The sequence below is a fragment of the Drosophila sulfurigaster genome, chromosome 3 (genome assembly GCF_023558435.1).
Source record: "Drosophila sulfurigaster albostrigata strain 15112-1811.04 chromosome 3, ASM2355843v2, whole genome shotgun sequence".
Taxonomy (NCBI): Eukaryota; Metazoa; Arthropoda; class Insecta; order Diptera; family Drosophilidae; genus Drosophila; species Drosophila sulfurigaster.
In genome coordinates, this window is record NC_084883.1 from 1,355,223 (window position 1) to 1,376,599 (window position 21,377).

General features: G+C 39.0%; 1 protein-coding gene across 4 annotated transcripts; it reads right to left on the reverse strand.

Moving 5' to 3' along the window:
- Positions 1–761: 761 nt before the first annotated feature.
- On the reverse strand, positions 762–18,242 carry LOC133841766 (putative uncharacterized protein DDB_G0286901). 4 transcript variants are annotated; one of them, XM_062274481.1, is made up of 5 exons: positions 18,089–18,242; positions 17,281–17,368; positions 4,687–4,819; positions 2,908–3,023; positions 762–2,756 (listed from the first exon to the last, which is right to left on the reverse strand). In XM_062274481.1, the coding sequence occupies exons 2-5, from the start codon at positions 17,299–17,301 to the stop codon at positions 777–779; spliced, it is 2,250 nt and encodes a 749-aa protein (XP_062130465.1). In that variant the 5' UTR covers positions 17,302–17,368; positions 18,089–18,242; the 3' UTR covers positions 762–776. The 4 variants fall into 4 exon arrangements, with proteins under 4 accessions (XP_062130465.1, XP_062130464.1, XP_062130462.1 ...); XM_062274480.1 differs by having other exon boundaries at positions 18,085–18,242; XM_062274478.1 differs by adding an exon at positions 7,034–7,082 and having other exon boundaries at positions 17,281–18,242.
- Positions 18,243–21,377: the final 3,135 nt, after the last annotated feature.

A 21,377-nucleotide genomic window follows, 5' to 3' on the forward strand; every position in this document is an offset into this window, starting at 1 on the left:
AAAGTTACCTCGTCGCAACTTGTGAGTTCAGTAGGTCAGAAGAAATCATAAATAAAGGGAAAAATTTATTCGAGTTCCACATAGATATTTGTATATCGAAAAGCTATTTCAATAGAAATGATTTATTCTAGTCCTATACAGGTACTTGGAAGCCTTACTCGATCTGGGACTCGTCTCAACATTTTTCCTGTCTTAGAAATTATTAGTAAGTAAGAAACCAAGAGTGTGCTCGACTATGATTAACCCTCTACTAGAGAGTAAGTCAGCGAAGTTATATCAAAAGATACACTTTGTATATTAATATATTACGAAAAAAAATATGGTATAGATAGTCAGTCAAAACATTGAATAAAAGTTATAATAGCATTTTACCTATGACAGCGCACATTACATTACATTACTTTTTTCTGTATCACTTATTAATTCAATATGAGTTTAACTTTTGTGCACCATCAACATTTCGATAATCATTACTTTTTACATTTTTATTTTATACTCACCAAGCTCTTCAAGCTCTTAAATTCTGTCATAGAATTTATTGAGCAGCACTCAGCTAATTTTTAATACTGTAAATTCTGTACTTGGATAGATTCAAAAACATGATTTTGAAGAACTTTTTAAAAGTGGTTTATTCAAGTAAATTTACAAAAGTTGTACTAAGCATCTCGTATATGTTGATTTTTAGCTGATTTATGCATAACATATTACTTACCACATTCAATTCTTCAATCCATCAGTATCCCGAGTACCTTAAACTCCCATCCCAATTGTTGTTTTCAAATGAATACGTCAGGTTTGTATTGTACTATATGTGTTTCATATTTATTTTGAATTCGTATCGTTTCATCGTCATTCGCAAATTGCTCATTATAATTACTATTGTGATTACGATGATCATCGTTATCATCGTTAACAACATTAATATTTGCATTTAAATTAATAATATTAGGTTGTTGTTGTTGCTGCTGCTGCTGTTGCTGTTGTTGCAACTGTTGCTGTTGCTGTTGCTGCAGTTGAAAACCAGTTAAGGAACTCTGCAGCTGATCTTCTTCTTGCTGGCTTTCATCACTACTAGTTTGAATATTATTATTATTGTTGTTGTTGTTGTTGTTGTTGTTGTTATCATTCCTATTGTTGCCTTGTCGATCGTCGTTTATATTATTAGCATCAATATGATTGCGATTTGTGGCAACAACAAGAAGAACAACATCATCATCATCAGTTGCTGCCACCGTGGCAGCTTCAATTCGATCGTTATTCACTTGCTCCTTAAGATTATTGTCAATGTTCTCTTCGAAATTGAACGACTCCCTCGACTCTCTCAACTGGCTATCGCTATGGCTATCGTTATGGCTATCGTTATCGTTATCGCTATGGCTATCACTATCGCTATGGCTATGGCTATGGCTATGGCTATTTGGACTATCGAACTTAGGGCTAGTGTCTAAACTACTAGAATCAGTCGTGCTACTTTTAGTATTCATATTATAATGCTCGTTACTGTACAAGTAGTTGTAGTTTTTTGGCAAGGCAGGTATTGCATTATTAACATTAGGGCTATTACTATTTAAATGTAGTATTTGTTTTTGCATTAACTTTAAATTACTATTAACATAGGCTTTTGAGTATTCATTGTGTAGCTCAGCATCGACAACATCCTGCTGCTGCTGCTGTTGCTGTTGCTGCTGGGATGTCTGCTCCACCAGCTGCATATCCATGTCAGCACCGCCTCCGTTGCTGCCACCGGACGTGGCACGTTTTCGGCGTCCCCGCTTGCGTCGACTCGCCGCCAGCATGGCAAACAGATTGAGCGCCGATGGCGCCAGCGTAACGGTTGCTGTCAGCGCCGTCGATGCTGCTGTTGCCGTGTACGAGGACGAGGAGGAGGACGACGCTGTTGGCAATTGCTCAGCTGATTGTTGCCGCCGCTGCTGTTGTTCCTCTCCCTCTTCCTCCCGTTGGTGGTGCTGCTGCTGCCGACGGCGTTGCATGCGTCGGCGGCGTCGTTGCTCCTGCAACGTTGCATTGTTGTGATGGTGACGCACCATCAAATTCTTGGGCTGCGGCTTCTGCATCGCACCAGCAGCATTGGAGCTGGCGTTGCTCAGACGCAGTCGTTGTTTCTGCTTTTGATTCTGGCGATGCGATTGCTTCTGTCGCTGGCGATGTTGCACGCGTTGCATGCGCTGCTGATGCTCCTTATTGTGTTTCATAATCTGTTGCTCACGCAGCGCATCGCTGTTGGCTTGGTTGTAGGACTTAAGGCTATTGTTGTTGTTGTTGCTGTTGCTGTTGCTGTTGTGGTTGTGGTTGTTGTGGGTAGAAGAACTATCGCTATTAATACTTGTTGCTGTTATTCTTTTTGTTGTTGCTGGCTGCACGCGACTCTGGTGCTTGCCACGTGCTCGCTTTGTCGCTGCCTCGACCATTGGACTGGGCGTTGTTGTTGTAGTCGATGTGGTTGTCGATGTTGTTGTTGTTGTTGTTGTTGTGGTTGTTGTTGTGGTGCTCGTTGTTGTACTGCTGCTACTGCTCCTCGCCCAGGCGTCCAAATTGCTGCGAAAGTCTTTGGCATTCACAAGGTTGAACAGGAAGCAAACATTTCGCAACCGCCTCGGCTTCAGCTGATCCCTAGGCCCATAGGGCCGAGAATTGCGCTTGATGCCCACTCTCAGCTGTGGATTGTAGGCATTGGTGTATTGGTAATAGCCCCGATCCATTGTCTCTTTGAAGTGGCAATCGTTTGTGACGTTTCTCTGCAATCGAAATGAAAACAAACAAAAGCAAAGGGATTGTTAAAGCAAACGGTTCTATTTTGTATAATTTCCTTTATTTAAATCGGATATTATTCAGAATTCCCCATCTTAAATATTACTTTAAATAATAATAATCATTAACAAATCTCACCTTTCCAACAAGTTTGCCTTGGGCGAAGCACAAGTAATAGTCCACATCCTTGGCGTAGATGCTGATTTTGAAATCCTCGTCGAAAACATCGCCAACACCTTCCATTTTGAAGGATTCTGGAGAGAGAGAGAGAGAGAGAGAGAAAGAAGAATTTTAATTAATTATAGGCAAACATAGTTTTTCTGTTAGTTAAGTAAATATTTAATGCTAGAATCGAACGCACACTTCAACGCGAAGATAACCCAATTAATTGAAAGGTTTTCGATAAAGTTATGATAGGTTTGATTAGCACTCTTGAGTGGCGGCGGCACGGGACAGCGATAGAAACAAGAATCGGACATTTAATGAAATTAACTTTATATACTCTCCTTTATACATATAGAGTAGGGCTCTTTATCAGACTGCGCCAATCGAACCTAAAACTTATGCTTGACAGTCGTTGAACTTCCTCGAGTGTGGCCCAAAAATTTCAACGGATGTTTAACCCTGAAAACCACTTGAATCCTCTCCCTCTTCCAAAAACGATCTTCACGTGCGCATTGCATGAGTGTCACACCCCTACGAGGGGGAAGGGAGGGAGACCTTCTATATGGCAACGCCACAACAAACAAATCGATCAAGTTGGCTAAGTCTGGCAAGTTTGGCACTTAAGCCCAAGTATTCCCTTTGAACGAAAAACAACTAGCCAAATACATAAGTATCAAGAAGATAAGATAAAATACCAAACTGACAAAACAACGAGTGTTTCACTTAATTTATTAAGAAGCTACCTCTCTTCTTCTCACTATCATATTTCACGTGCGAAAAGCAGCCACAATAGTTGTGTTATTTATTTATTAGCAAGTGCAGAAAGTATTTTATTTTGAAATAAAACATATTCCTCTAAGAGCTCTAAGTATGTCTGTTAGATTCATTGTTGGTCTTCTCAGTACAGTTACGTGTATCTTCTCACGCTTATTGCTTGTGACTGCTGTCACTTTCGTGTAGAGATCAACCCACTTAGAGATCGGCCGACTATCGCCAGCGGTTGCTCCTGAACTTCACCCACTGAGCCGAAGCGAGCGGCACTAAAAGGCGAATGACAAACGGCTCGGAAAAACCGCATGAATTCAAACAAAAACAGTACATAAAAAAAGAAGAAAAAACAAAAGAAATAAATTGAAACCGCAATCGTCGTGTGGAACTGGCGCCCATGGCGGGGCATAACATCAATCAAATATTAAATTACCAATAATTTAATTAAGCCCACAATATGCACAGACAGCAACAGAGTTCAAAATAAATGCCAATTCAATTTAAATGCCATTCGACTAAGTAAAGCGTGCGTGCGAGAGAGGGAGAAAGTGAAATGAATTGATGAGCAACGAACAAACCAACGAATCGCCCAAAATAAATCGAGCAAGCTGGCATATTAGAAAAATATGGGAGTCTTAGCATAGTTATAGGTTTATAGTATAGTAGTGTATAGATGGTCAGATCGTACTGGATGAATGAAAAAGGAAAACGTAAATTGATGAGCAAGGAAAAAACCATCGAATCGCCCAAAGATTGTATACTACTACTGTATTGAAATATAACTGAATTTAAGTGTAGTTATTGTAATAGTATATTATAATATAATAGTATACAGTTAGTCACATCGTAAAAGAGTGAAAGAAGGCGATAATTAATTGATGAAGAACGACCCAAAATAAATTCGCAATACTAACATATTTATTGTATATAAAAAATAGATGTAATCTTAGTTTATAAAACATATAGTAGACAGAGCGTACTTACGTGCCAGTGATATATCTTCTGCCGACACTCTGCCCTGGGCATTGATGTGCAGCGCCCGATTGTTGTGGGTCTTGAGTGTTAGTATGAATTCGTCGGCTTTTGCACATGTTGTCGTTACAAGAGCAAGCATTACCTGCAACACAAGAGAGAACAGAGAATACTTGTATATTTAGTGTTTTGTATGCGCAAAATATAAACCCAACCGCCAGCTAATCCTGACTCCATTTGACCATAAATTTCCATTAATACGATCAGCTTTTTATTATGAGCCCAATGCCCGAACTGGTCGCAGATGTGACATAGAATGGCCAAAGGTTTCTCCCCTTTCCTTTTCTTCATTTATTGTATTTTATGAACAAAGTTGAGCCTCTGTGTGTGTCGGTCAGCCAGTGACCATTAAAGCGGACCAACTTGTGTGCGTGTTATGGTAGCTCTCCAAATTGGTTTTTGAATGGAGCATAAGCTAATCCTGAACATTGTAGCGACAACTCTGACCGAAGGTCGCAGCTGCCGCTTAAATACTAAATAGTATGCGAGTAAATTATAAAGTTAATCTAACTGGAAGCTGAGTCTGTCGACTATTATACGATCTGTGCTTAGTCAGGACTACATTGTTATCTTTTCATTTACTTCTTTAATTTTAAATTCATTTAAAAAATTGATCACTTTTTTACCTTTACTTTCCCTTAGAATTTGTTCAAATGAAAAGCTATTTTGCTGTTAGGTTCATCAATACCTATAATCAATCAAAGTTTTCAAACTTTCGCAGACAAGTATAATTTGCCAAATTGATCAACACTTCTGTTGTCAAGTTGGCTAAGAGCTGAGGCAGACAGACACCACGTGTCTGTGCCATGTTTTGTCTATCAGCGACACGTTTTTTGCCGCAATTTGCATAAACATTTCCAGGGATTGATGATATCGCAAAAATGATATGCTAAAGCTGCAGAGTCAGCAGAACAAGGCATAAAATCTATATATAAATGAATGATATCTATAAATTCATAAATGTATCTACAACTTATTTTTTATCGCTCTGGCATTTAATAGGCTTGCCACACGGCACACAGCCGAGTTGCAAGTGCATAAGTGGAATTAGAGTTATTATTTGTGTATTGTTCATAACTGCAAATTGGTTGAGGTTCCCCTCTCTCTCTCTCTCTCTCTCTCTCTCTCTATCTGACTATATCTTTTGGGCAAATGGCAGTTGCGTGATTCCTAAACATGAGTTTTTCATCTGCTTGTTTCATCATTTTCAAGTTGACACAAAATCAAACAGCAATAACCAAAAGTGTCAGTTTATTTTATATACATCTCTCTCCACCCCCCTCCATAATTCTCCTTCTTCTCCTTCCGCTTTAACTTTTTGTGGGGGGCCTGCTGTTTGTGCTACTCATAAAATTGTTCGTTTTCTGTCTTCAGTTTTCATTTTTTTGAGTTTTGAGTCTTTTTTGATGGGCTGCGTAAATGACGTGCGACCTCTTCCATAGTTCAATGACGTTTTAACGCACATGTGTGTGTATGTGTGTGTGAGTGTGGAATAATCATAATTATTATTATTATTATTTCTTATTTTTATTACTATGTTTCTCGACTCAAGTGTCTGTGCAACAGAGACCAGACCCTGAGCCAGTGCCTCAAAACAGATCCACAGCAAAAGTCGGTTGAAGCCACTCCAATGTACACACAAACACACACATATACATATACATATATACACACGCCACACGCTGACCGCCTCAGATATCGTAATACCCCTCTCCCCACCCCGTCAAGTCCCCCTCTCTTTCCACACTTCACTTATGATTACACACTCGATCTTGTTATAATAATCAAACGGAAAGAAATACTACACACATATTGATATTTCGGTTATTTTTTTATGATAATTATTTGGAGTGCTGAAAACAATGACAACAACAACTGTCACAACAATGTGAAGTTTTATTACTATTTTGTTTTGTGGAATACCAACAATGTTTGTATCGATGAAAGCCAAATAAAAAATCATGCGATCATCTTTATGTATTCTAAGCTGGAGGAGCTTAAATTTTAGTATCAAATTAATACTGTGTAAACTGTTGAGCTGAGGTAACTTCATCTAAGAGGCTTCATTGCGTTTTTCCTGTACACATTTTACAGCTAAACACGTCGTAAATCAATCAAAGCAATATGATCTTTAATAAAATAATATGAACACGCCCATTCACAGTTCAGCAAAGTCATCGACAAGTACTTGGCAAATATTTAATATATGTAAGTGAAGCTCGACTTTAAGCTACCCTACGAATTATACTGGTAATTCCTTGTCTACAGCAATACTCTCTGAAGGGGTTCTTGAACTTACCATCAGTATAAAAATAATCCTGGCATTGAGCAGCATGAACTGTAGTAACCTGTAAGTAGAGAGAAGGAGAGAAGAGAATACTGAGTATGTTTTTGATGATCGTATAAAGCAAACTTACGATATCGCCTATAAATAAGCAACAAATTAGCATAAATCATACAGATTATTAATGATTATTAATTACTGTCTGTTTATTGATTTCAGTTTTGTTGCGTTTTCAAAAACAACTTCCGTCTGTGAATGTGAATGTGACTGTGATTGTGATTGTGATTGAGACTTGGGGAATATGATCAGAGAATGAGGGAAGCTGTCAGCTGACAAAAGTGAAACAACAATTAAGTCATCTCTCATCTCATTTCGTAGACGATCGTGAGCTCTTTAAAGTTTAAACAAAAGCTAGCTCAACCATAAGAGCGACTTTGAGTAGTATTCACGAATACTACAAGAGCACTACTGACACTGAGCAACTTTTGCTCTGGCCCAATGTCAACACGCACTCGAAATTGTTTATGGAAAAAGCCCGACACTATCGATCGACCAACCATATAGTAGTAGTATAGTATAGTATGTATATTTATAAACAGGCAGATATATACATATATGCAATACTGACGCTGACGCTGACTAATCCCCTTTGGAAGGGACCCGGCACAGGCCGAAAAGGTCATTGATTTCAGCTTAGAGAGCGCTGCTGAACCAAAGAACCAAAGAACCAACAACACTTGAAGGGTAGTTTCTTAAGACGAAGGTCTCTTATTCCATGCCATTCCACCATTCCATTCCATTCTATTCTCGTTTCTTTTCTTTTCTTTGCATTTCTTTGCTTGTTTCGCATTCTGCTCTTGCGCTGCTTTTTTGAAAAGTGAAAATCGCGCACAAGCCACAAATAATAACAAAGGCAACAAAGACGGCTCGAAAAGTGCACGAGAGAAATCAATACAAGAGACCATCGACAAATTTTTTCATAAAAACCTGAGAGTGCGACCCGGGACCAAAAGCAAAACCCAAACCACATCGAACCAAAGGCAGAGGCCAGTGCCATTTGCAAATTACAGTTCCCAATTCTGTGGCGTGCCAAAACGCTTTGCCCTCGCAGTGGGCAGTCCCAAAAAAAAAAAAAATAAATAAAAAAAAAAAATAAAGAAAAGAAAAAAATATGTAGAAAAGGTTTGCTCGTAAACGCAGAAGTTGTAGTAGTAGTTATGGAATCAAGAATCAAATGCCTTTTGGCCTCTGTGCGATTTTTATCATTTTTCAATTTCACAGCAGACAATAAAACGAATACAATACTCGAATGTATTCGAAATGGATTCTCTCGTAAGCTTCAAATAATTTGGCAAATTCATTGATGAGGCGTCTGTTGGTCACACTCAACTCAACTCAACTGAGCTCAGTTCTCTGGTTGCAGAGTGTGCGACGATTTCGCTTTGCCAAGCAATTAAATCAAGCTTTGTTTGTGTTCTGTTTTGCATTCTTCTTTTTTTTTTTTGCCTATTAGTTTAATTTATGTTTAGCTTGCATTCGGCATAACTTTGAGTTAGGCAACTTCAATTTCAATGGACGACAGCTGAAACCGTAAATCTTTTGGTACTCTTCTGATTACTTGCACAAATAAACAAGCACGACTCTCATACAGTTAAAGCGCATTAAAGCTTTTGCTGCCGTTCATTGATAAATCTCTTGAAAGCTCATATCTTGTATCGTCGCCTCAAATTGGAACTTTCTAGTCAAGCTCAATCTCCATTTCATTGAATTGTTTATGGTAGATCATTTCTACCTACTCTAGCGCCACATTTCGCAGCGAATTGAAACCGAAATGGAAATGAAAACCCCAGAGGCCAGTTTCTAATACACATACACATAAACATACACATAAACACAAAAGCTCAGTTAATGCCGGCATGTGACCCGTAGCTAAACCGCACTCGACATACTCCTATACTCTTGGGTATTCTATTCAACTTCTATGTAGTATATCTGTATATGGCATATGTCTGTCTCTATGCCACATTTCTCATGTATGTAATTTGATATTACTTCTAGGGCCTGGCATGTCTGTGCTTTACTTTTGTTTCCTTTACAATGCGACTAATAATTACCTTTTTGGTATGCAGACAGAAGCACAACAGACGCCCAAATGAACTTGAGTTAAGTTTTTAGAACGTTTCGTCTTCGCTCGCTTTTTTTCTTTCTGTTGTCTGTTGTCTGGCGGGGAATCAGATTCTGATTCCGATTGTAAGACTGACGCAATAGGCGACGTTCCTTAGGCCATGTGCTTTGCATATTGAACAGCTCCCTCTTCTACTCCCGCTCCCGCTCCCGCTCTCTCTCTCTTTCGCCTTCCCTATTTTTTGGCTCGTTCTTGACTGCTGGATAGTGAATATTTTCAGCTACTTTACAAGTTTTCCCCACCAAGGAATTTGGCTTCAATTCGAAAGGAACGTGCCTGCATTCGCTGAGTGGCTCTGCAGGACCACCCGGTTGATTGTGCTGCAGTGGAAAAATTGTCGCAGCTTACACACACACACACACACACACACACCCACACGTCGCACAAACAGGCAGCTGCTTGACAGCTTGCTTAGGCATCAAGCGGCGCTTTCAAAAGCTCAATTAATACAGATGCATGTGAAAAGCTGAATAACGATTAGAATCAGATGCTCGACACTCTCTCTCACGCTCGCTCTTGATCGCTGTCTGTCTGTGGCAATTGAGCGGACATACTTGAGCGGCCTACGTCACTAGCAATCTAATCTCGGACATGTTGTGGTTTTTATTTTCCTAGCCATAATTAGTTCGCACATTTGACCATTCGAATAGACCCGTATTTTTTTTGTATTTGTATTTGTATTCGAATGCAAATCAAGAGCTTGATCCACTTGCCAGATTATATGCTAAACGCAACTCTTGCTACAAAAAAAGAAAAAAAAAACTTGTTAACCACAACTCACAACGAGTACAAACAAACTCAGCTCAAACTCAAAGAATTCATTCAACCCATTCAATATCTGATTTAAATTCAAATACAATTTGCTTTTTGCAAACTTGTTTCGCGTTGTTGTTGCTGCTCTTGTTGTTTACATTCAGTTGGCCAACACGTGTCACACGTTTCATGCGGGACTTGTTGATTCCTGATTTCGATTTAATCACAGGTACTTAAGGCAAAATGCGTATGCTACCAGAATGTGCGGAATGCGACACTGATTAGATTAAGACATTCGATTCGTGTCCAGTTCAGGGCAGACAACCCGAAAGTGTTGGGTCAAGATTTGCGATAAGTTAAAGCCACAAAAGTGACAAAAGTGTCAAATCGCACGATGGCCAACACATAAAGCAATCCTTTCTCTCTCAAGTGCTCGCTGATTGCTGCCACGTGTGCTTTCTCTCTCTCTCTCTCTCTCTTCTCTTTTCCAGCTGCCTCATCAATCATGTAATCGGTTAATAACAATTACAGCAGCAAACTCCCTTCCCCTTTACCCTGCCACGTGTGCACCGTGTCCAAGTGTGAAATTTCCTGCTGTCAATTGTGCGTACAATGATGATGGTCACCCTAATGTTCGGCCACTCTATTTGCCATGCTGCACTTAATGCAATTTTCGTTTGCTTTTGTTTTTAGGGGTTGCTTTGCAACTTCGCGTTATTTAATACTCTTGCATCATCCACCTTGCGCTTTTTTTTCGTTTTCGTTTTCGTCGTCGTCGTCGTCGTCGACAACCCCCAACCCAGATCTGCAACCTCTCTCCCCACTCCCTCAGCGGTGCATGTTTCACTCCCTGTTCCTGTCCTGTGCCGGCTGCAATTGCAACTCTTGCTTTGCTGTGCACTTTGTCTTCTTGTCGTTGTTCCTGCTTGTTGGTTTATTGTTGTTTTGTTGCTGTTGCTGTTGCTGCTGTTCTGTTCTGTTCTGTTCTGTTTAGGGGCGTGCGCTTTAATGAAGTTCCAAGGGAACGTTGCTACGATGAGTTTACTGACTTTGACAGTTGCCAGTTGTTTTATTTTATTTTCGGTTTGTTTTGCTCTTTGTTCTGGCCTGGGATTGTTGTGTGCACATTATATTCAAATAGGAAAATATTTATATGATTTTTATGAGATTTTCCCTGGTATAAATTACAATGCAACATTAAGCTATTACTTTAATGACTTTTGAACAAAATCTACCTAATAAAATTAGTGTACAAAAGTATTGAAATGTATTTAAATAATACATAATTGTAATGGCGTTGCTTTAGAATTGATATATAACAAATTTTAGTCATTGTCTAGCTTTCGTAATTTGTAATTGCCATTTATTTTTGGTACGCTGAATTTTTAGCATACTTTTCGCATGAGTTGCCTTGTGGTTTTTCCCAGAAGCAAAGCACTTGAACTTGTAGGAGAGGAACAATAACGCCCCAAATATGTTATGAATAGCATTCAGTATGAGGCACGAAACAAGAGCGCAACAGTGACAAGTTCAGTGTACTCTAGCGATAAGCCAGTGTTGTTGCTGCTGCTCTTTGGTTGTGGGTTTGGTTTGAGTGCAAGCACTCTCTGCGAGAAACTCTCGTACCCAGGTGGAGGCGAGTGCGAGTGCGAGTGCGACTGCGAGATGGTGCAAATAATTTGACATGCACGCGAGCTGAGTCTGAGGGCACGTTATCAGGTCCCAGATGGAGTCGAGCCCAACCCAACCCAACCCAAACCGAACGCAAACCAAAGTCTAAGCCTCCGCCGTGCCGTTACACAAATCTGAGCTCATTAGCAGATGCCCAGAACCCCTTGTGGAATGTAGTAAGTATCTAAAAGGTTTGTTGCTGCATAATTCTCAAATAGGCGTGAAAATAACACGGCGACAATTGAGAGCAAAATGCTCTGAGAGGCTGAGGGGTTGCTCGGGGGATTTACGTTTTCTGTGTTTTTTTTTACTTTCTGTATTTTATTTTTGTATCTAATGCGCTTTTTGGTATGGGTAACAAGAGTTCGCAGCTGCAGGGCTGATAAGCCGCTTTCAACTCACAGCGCTGCTTTCTGCGTCTCTTTCCCTGATAAGCCAGACAGAGGTTGAGTTCGAGGCGGATTCAGAGACAGAGTCAGAGGGGCTACTTAAGTGGCAGCGTCTAAAGCCAAATAGATTTTGTTGTGCTAGGCGACAAGCGCAACTTTCTCAAAGAGTCAATATTGGCCAGACAGCGCTTGAGAAATGGGAGGAATGGTCTGGGGTCGGGTGGGGAGCTGACAGACTGACTCCAAGGTGAGCAAACATCGAGTGCGAGTGCAATGCATGACACCTCATCATCGTCATCAACCTGTCGATTCAATTGGGTACCCAGTGGGAATTAGAGTGCTGACTTTGTAGATGATTAGAATGCAATTGCTGACGAAGATGCTTGGGAATGTGTGTACGCAATTTATACGGTAAGGTAAGGTATTAATTGATTCATCCGAACTTTCTAATTTTCTCCCAAAAATGTGATGCGTTGATTTTGCAATCTCAGTCAGATCTTGTGATCAACTTGGGTTGTGTGCATGCAAAGTGGGTGTGTTTGTTGTTTTTCACAAGACACGCTGAGACAACACGATGAAGCAGCAGAAGACAGTCGCTGCACATTGTAGGTCAGGTGCAACCACGCGACGTTGACGACGACGACGACGACGTTGGCCCTAAGCAGCTGTCGCTGCGCAGAGCTGCAGTCAAATAGGTGGGGGGTAGAGGGGGGTGGATGAGGGGTGGAAGGGGCAACTTAGCCCTCGACTTGGTAATTTGTAATGCAAATATTTGCATAAATTGAAAAATTTTACAGCCACGTATTGGACTTTGTCGTGATTTATCTGCCACTGCAACTGTCTGTTGCTCACCCACTAGCTTTCTCTCCCTCTCTCCCACTGTCTCGCGCCATCTCACACGCCACTGTCGCTGTAGTGTCATCTCTGTCGCACAGCAAAGGTATTTCAATTGTTTTATAATACAAACAACAACAACAACAAAAGAAAGCGTCGCCCACCCGCCGCGACACGAAATACAAACTACAGTATATACTTGTATACTAAATAGTCGAAAAATTTTTGAAGCCCTAGCCAGGCGATAAGTTGTCCATACTTTTAATATATATATATATATATATATATATATATATATATATATTTGTAATTTTTATTTATATACAACTTTGGTTGTTGCAACTAGCTAAATACCAAAATAAACAACAAACACCTGAGGGCCGTGACTTTATTTCTTGATGAAGAAATAGTAAAAAGTATTAAAAAAAAAACAATAATAATAATAACAAAAAGACACACAAAATAGCGTTTTTGGCGCTTTGTTATTATTATTTTATTTATACGCATAGCATGGCAATAGGGAGCTCCGACTAAACGATTCTACTTAGTACAACTGCGACTACGAATACGAGTAAATGGCGTATTTTTCGTTATAGTAGTATAGTATACTATATATATATATTTATTTTTTTGAACGTGTTGCCGATAAGATAAAAACTGCGCGTCGCACTTCTAGACTCGCTTTGCATTGATACCCAGCTATTGCTTTTGTTATTATTCTTGTTCTTGTTGTTGTTGTTGTTCTTGTTGCTGTCTGGGCTAGGGAATACGATAGGTTTTAACTACCAGAACTCTGATACGCAGCCGAAATCCACATGGTGGTTATTTCTTTCGATTAAGCCAAGTAAGTTCCACGGCAAATCTGCTTGACATTGAGTTCAATTGGATCTGACCATAAAGAGCCATAATACCATAAACAAATCAACTAAAATCCTATAAGCGCAGCACTAAAACCAAAACAATATTCATAATTTGCGTAATCGCCTTTAAAGAGGGCACGAACCACAAAGTTTTAGTTTACTATTTTTTTTTTTTTTTTTTTTTTTGGGAGGGGGAATTCGAAAAGTATTATAGTAGACTATCTACTGCCTGTTGATGACCCTGACTGATTGTTCGGCTATGGTTTAGCTAAGTGATTCCAATTTATATCGAGACAGTTGAATTTGTGCTAAAAGTGGAGTATAAAGAAATATAAGTTCACAATCGATCTTTTGCATGACAGCTGTATTACATGGTAAATCGATCTATTTACTTTCAGATGTTTATCTAAAAAATTGTCATCAATTTCAGCTCACAGCTGAGAGAAAAGTCCCCGCTTAGAAACATTAATATTTCGATATTATTTGTTATCATTTATATATAAAGTGCAGTTATAGAAAGGCATGTCCGATTTGACACAGAAAACTGTAGCGAATTTAGCAAAATTACTACAGCAATAAACATTATCGGCTCAAAGGCTGACTCACAAGTAAAAAGAGGCAGATATTCAAATGTTTATGTCATGAAACATATATTTATGCATTACACACTGTTAATGTGAAAACGTCAGCAATCTTACATCTATGTGAAACGTGACTTTTGAGGTCACTGACAAAGGAATCGGCTGATGACTGAGTGATGCTCCCGCAGCCCCCGCTTCTAAAAGAGCATATCAAACCCGCTCCAACTAAGTCGAAACACGCGCCTTTTTTTTGGTGTATCAACAATAATATGAAGTAAATAAAAACCCAACGCTTTGTAGTTTTCTCTTGCAAATCGTGGTTGCAACTGCCCCCAGCTCTTGACTCCTCTCGCTCTCAATTTTTGCAGCTTTTCGCCACCCGCGCGTAACCTAATTATAAAACTCGAAGTGACATTTATTTTTTTTTTTTTTTTGTTGTTGTTGTTCATGCAGCGACGCCAACGATTTTTGCTCGTATTTCTTGATCTTTGTTTTTCGTATGTTTTGCTTATTAAAGCCGCCCGCCATAATTTTATATAAGTTGTTGTTGTTGTTGTTGCGGATCGTGTGTGGAAAGTTGGCGACAGGTAGTTAACTCAAGCGTCTGTGGCCTGAACTATAATTGAATCTTTGAATCTAAAAATAGTTCAAAACAGAGACAATTTGAGTCTCTAAGAATATCGCAATTATCGCATGATTAGAACAAAGTTTTGTAGCAAAAAACACCTTCACATAGATTAGAGACTTTAAAATATTTAGAGCCCGTTTAATTTGCATTCGTTATGGATATTACGAAATGTGTTTTTTGTTGTTAAATAATCCCTCAACTTAGTTGTTCAAGTGGAAATTCCAAAACACTAAACGCCGCACCCTTAAAGCTCTTAGCTAATCGGCAGCTCATTAGCTGGCAAACTGACAGACTGACAGACTGAGAGACTGAGAGACGGACAGTCGTATAGGCTGACCAATTGACACATTGACAAGTCATCGTCGAGTGCTGACTGCACTCGGTGAAACCACTTTAGTAACAGTTAGAATATTACTATTGATTAACCGCATGTATCTAATGAAGGGGGAGTGCTCTGATTGTGTGCGTGCTAACTTGAGAGTGTATGTGTGTGTGTGTGATTGCATTAATCAAAGCTGCACAAATATGTGCCAAGTCATAAATGTATTTTACGATGTTTTGTTGCTATTTTCTAGTGATTTGCCAAATGCGTATCTATCAGATTGTAAATCTAAATAAAACCAGCCCAGCTGTTAAGAATTCCATGTGACTGGCTGGCGATACTACTCAGTTATTCGAGTAATCAAATCAATGGAGTATTCTAATGGGAATCCAAAAGAAATAAATTCTATTTTTTTTTTTTTTTTTTGGGGGGGGGGGAAGGCTGATAAAGAACTAGACACGAAAATTATGGCACAATAAATGCTACAGCTGTGTATCTATCAAATAGCTTTTAGTTGGAAGAGATGTATTATTATTATTAGTTGCGTTTATTGTTATTTCTGTGCAATCTTATCTTAGCATTGTCTGTTAAGCCAGTTAAGACCCTCTGCATCTCGATGAAGAATTTGCTACCTCAGTTTGGCAGCTTTGCTTAGGGACTTCGAAAAGGCGCTTATCAAATGCCGCACACACACACACACACAGAAACAGAATTGTTAACTCTTGGGAAATGTGTTTCAATTTTACAACACACGCGTTTTATCAGTGTGCATTTCCGTTTAATTAATAAAAGAAATAAACTCGCAACTCAAATCAAATATTGTCTATTTTTACGAAACTTGCTTATCACACACACACACACACACACACACACTCAAGGCGTGGCAGCACCTATTTGACTTTTGAAATTTGGGTGTTGCATGAAGAGAGAGAGGGAGAGAGAGAGAAGTGTCTAACTGGGTCCCAATTCACAGCTCTTGCAACAACTCTCGTACAAATATTTAAGCTGATTAATCGCACGCGTTTCTCTAGCGTTTTTAACAGCCAAGGGTTGTGTTGCTGCAATTGATTTATAACTCAGGTAAATGTCCTGAGATCAGGACACGCCACAAGCACAATCACAATCACAAGCAGAAGTTGAAGCTCAAGCTGAAGCTGAAGCTCGCTGACGACGTCGACCCTTTGCCGTTGCCTTTGCCTTTGCCTTTGCTTCCAAGTTCTTTTCGCTGTATGTTTTAAAAAGGGGTTGTGCACATATACACACACATACACACTCCCATGTGTGTGTGTGTGTGAGTGAGTAATGTTAGGTCGCATGTTAGGATTTATCCTAACATTTTTTGCATGTGTTGGTGCCATAACAAGTTATAAATAGCAATTATTGCCAGGTTTGCTGCTTCAGTTTTTCCATATTTCTTGTTTGAAACATATAATTGTGCTTTTTATGTGTGTTTGAAAATTGTTTTTTAAATGAAATTACTCTCGTATGTGCTTGTGTCTGTGTTTGTGACTGCATAGGGATATTATTTGGTTACCGAATGGGGAATGAAACTGCACAACACAGGTCAAGGTACCCAGAGTTTGCTTTGTGTTTCTGATACGAGTATGCGAAATGGGATTGGAATCGACAATGAGAATGGATTTGGATGTGGCGTGGTTTCTATCCTTGCACGTGGTTTCTATCTTCAATAAAACACAGCTACAAAACGTAATGTGAAATATTTTATATTTCCAACTTGCGACATGATTTAAACGGTTTAATGCAAGTTCTTCAGGGGAATTAATTCATTAGGAATGTTGATAGTAAAATAAAAAAGAAAACAAAAAACAGAAAACAGAAAAAACACTTTTGGCCAACTTAAGTTATCAGTTCGTAATTGGTACTTATATGACTTAATACGCTGTAATCGTAATAATAATGGTAATGGTAATAGTAAATGGTAAATGGTAAATGGTAATCGCAATCGCATCTGTAATCTTAATAGGCATCGATTGTGTATAGCGATTCGGATTGTGTAATTGCCTTTTGCTACTACTTACATTGTATATTTCTGGCCGCATTGTAGTCCCCAAATTTAAGGGTATAAATTATAATCCAACATGGGTTTGTGCTTTTGTATGTTGCCGTCTGGAAACGTTGTACATTGAGCGCACGGCGAAGTATCAAAAATCCAAACGGAAATAAAAATTTATAGATGCGTGTAAACTCTCATGTGTACGTGCATGTGTGTGTGTGTGTGTATAAAATATATTTAATTTTTGATTTTTGATTGCATGCAAAATGTGCCGCATAAACAAAAATAAATTACACAGCAAAAAAAATGCAACAAAAGCCGAGTTACAATTTTTTTCTTCTTTCTTTCTTGTTTTTTTTCACTTTTTACAGCACTTTTTGAGGTACAATAATTTCTTGTTGTTGTGTTGTTGTTGTTGTTGTTGTTGTGGTTGTTGGTTATGGCTTTGATATGTGTATTATTGATTAATAATATGTAATTTTTGTTATAATAAATAAATTGCTATAAGCATGTGTGTGTATGTATTTTATTTTTTTGTATTGCACTTTTGTCGGCGATTACGGCGACAATTTCAATTTTATTCGATTTTTTTGAACAAAATGTTGTTTTCAATTTTGTTGTTGTATTTTCATTAAATTTACGTTGAATTAATTTTTACTTTTGGCACTGGGGCATTTTATTCATTATTTTGCTTCATCTGGTTGCAATTCAAAATTTGTATTCATTATTTTCCAAGTCGATTTTTAAAACAAAATCAGTTATTAAATAAATTTCTCATGCACTTTAGTTTCACTTTCATTTGGTTTTGTTTTTTAAACATGAACTTTACTTGCATTTTCTGTGTGGCATTTCAGAAATGTTGTTGCAACCAACTTGTGTTTCTTTCTTCGATTTTCGAAATATATTTTGGTATTTAACGCATTTGTTATCCGCTCTGTTCGCAGTGGCGATCTCAAACCGACGGAAGGTGCACACAAACTCAGAAACCGATTCATGCCGACGACGTCGCTCGCCCAACGTTGCGACAGCTGCCCCGAACAGCGTGAGGCTCTGTTAACTAATCAGACACTGTTAATGTTAAACTCAAAATGGCAGCACACATGTCTCACAGCTCGCTGGTTCGATGTTGCATGCTGTCTGACTGATAACAGTCGCGAGTCGCGAGTTGCGAGTCGCGACATCGAAATCGGCTTGTACTTGAACGCAGGCAAGATTGTTGAAAAGATTTCCACTAGAAAGGAAAAGTTCGACAAAGAAAGCAAAAAAGATTGGTCAAGCAGCAGTTGTTTTGTTTTTGTTTTCAAAACAGTAATAACATTTGATCTAGTTTAATTGGACTTTGACCAACGAAAACCGAATTACCACAACATGTGTTGTGCAAGGTCCAGTTCGCAGCGTTGATCGATTACCCAGCGAAATGTACTGGGCACTTTTATTGGTTATATGTATATAGTGTAAATCAAGTGCGTTGCTAACGACGCAAGAGAAATATTCGGCGATTACATTAAGCAATAATTGTTCTGTGAGAGCTTATCGATAAACCACAAACAAATCTAATCAACGGTAGTCAGACAACAATGCAGATTACAGGAGCACCGAGAAATGTTTCAAATTCAAGCATCCATCTTCTGCTGCGAATGCCCCTGACTTTAGGGCAAAGCGACCTTCAAAGTTCAACGCAATTTGTCAGAATCATTGCAGATAACAGCTAGAGCTGGAACTGGAGAATCAGTTTCCAGATGTTACCAGAGCAATCTGACAAATAGACTTAGTTTGTTCTTTATTTGTCAATGCCTCAAAAGGTAAAAGCCCCAAAAAGAATTGAGTGTGGACTTTGCTCACGTCTCAATTTCCAATTAACTTCAGGCAAAGATTCGATATTTTTACCAGTTCCTCTGATAGGCAAACAAATCAGTTCAATTAACGACAAAAGCTTATGACATGCATGAAATATTTGTTGATAGTAAGAAATAGGGAATTCGGTAGCTCTGCTTATCAGAGAAGAAATAAAAAAACAAACAGTTCGCAGCTATTTTGTTTACGCGTAACTGTGTCAAATGCTGCTCGATGATGACGATGAGTCATATTTATCAGTACTAGTAAAAATGCAAATTCACGAATTCCCTCGAATTGGGATGAAGCCCAGCATTTTTGATAATACAGCGTATATTCTTGTTGTTGCGCATATTTGAAAGTCAGGAGGTAACGTATGAATTTGAAACAGCGATTGCTGCTAACAGTGCGCTGTTAACTTTTAATTGTGTGCTGTTGCGAGGGTACGAACATGTTGCAACCGCTGCCTTCGAACTGAACTGCAATGTTACAACAAGCAGTGCACACCAGCAGTGCAAAGCAGTGCACAGTTCAATTGGGCGGGCAATTCTAAGTACATTTGAAATAGAAAGTAATACGCAATTAAAACATATTCCATATGGCTAATAATTCATGCTGTTCGACTCTTCCTGGCGCAATACATTAGCCCATATCAGTTGCGGGTGCGTTTTGTTTGGCAGCTCGCTCGAAAGTTACTCAAAGACAAATTAGGAGCCCGCTAATTGAGATTTATGCGCGCCGTCACTGGTCGAGGCCCGAAAAAACTGGCCATGAGAGCACGTCCAAACAAAGGAAGTGACGGAAAAATTAGCAACTGATAATGACAATGATAAATTAAGTGGCGCAGTAATAAAACACAAAGTTAAAAGACACCACTCAATTGATGCGCCTGGCAATTAATTAGTTAAGCTCATTTTTTGACAACGACAAAAGAAAAGGAAACGATAAGTTCCATTTTCAATTATTACTCGAATTTGTATTGCTTAAAAAAGTTACTTATATTATCTGCAACCTCGAATAACAACAAATTTTCTTTCTTTTAGGTAGTTTTGCAAGGTAAGTTTTTGGCCGCATTTCAAATTGTTGCATAACTCGCCCGCCCACACGCAATTTGCACTCACCCAAATCAAGCCAACAAACTCCAACCGCAATTTTGGCCAACTCACGCCTCATTTCTCCCGCTGCCAACTCTCCTCTTACCTAAACTCCTAGCTAGGAAAATGGTAGTTGCTTGTTATTCTATCTATCATACTCGTATATATCGATGTCTGTCCTTTTGGCAAACGCAGCAGGACATGGAACACGAACCTGCTGCGTAACTGGCTGGCGCCATGTCGCGTCCTGGAGTTGAAAGATTTCGACAAAAACGTGTCAACTGCGCATGAATACGATGTGAATGCATTCACACACACCCAAGACAATGGCAAAGGCAAATAACAAGCTAAGCTATTTATGACTTGATGCCACCTTGTTGCAGCTCTCAGGTGTCTGAGTTTGCTACTTTGACAAGTTCATTTCTGCTTGTATTTTTTTGTTCTTCTCAACTTCAATTTTCCACTGTAACACTCGGTGGGCTCTCCGTTGATTTATGAGTGTATTTGACTACACTCACTACTTACTACTCGCTGTATGTGTGTGTGTGTGTGTGGAGTCCTTTGACTCCAGTGCATCATATCTGATGCAAATGTGTCACACTCACGACAATCAGAGCAGCGCAGATTGCAAATGCCCCGAAACGTGGTGCAACCAACGAGACACCCGCAAAAACCCAAAAAACCAAAACCCTGAGAAATATTTTAATTAAAATTCAGTTGCCCCCAAAAAGAATAAAACAAAAAATTACCGAAACCACAGCCAGGCAGGAAGGCATGCAGGATAAGGCCCAGTCCAAGTCCAAGTCCAAGTCCCGGTCGCAGTCTCAGACGTATCCGTGGCTGATCTTAACTGATAAACGCGAAAACCAACAAAAGCACTGGAAATAATGACAAGCAACTTTGCCAAAACCTGCAAACACGAACTTTGAATGCTCTAAAAGTAAAATAATTATGTTATGCGAATATATTTTTTAGTGGGATTGCAAGAATATTCATTCATTATAATATTAAATTGGACACATTTATTTTTTCCCTTTTTCCATAACAATCTAAGAATATAATTCCTATCCTATGACCCTTAAATATTTTAGGTAACAGCATTAAATTATAAATCTGGAATCTTTTGTTTCAACAATATTTTCTTAGCAAATAAGATTGTTTAGTGGCAAACAGAATGATGTGGTGGAATGAACCT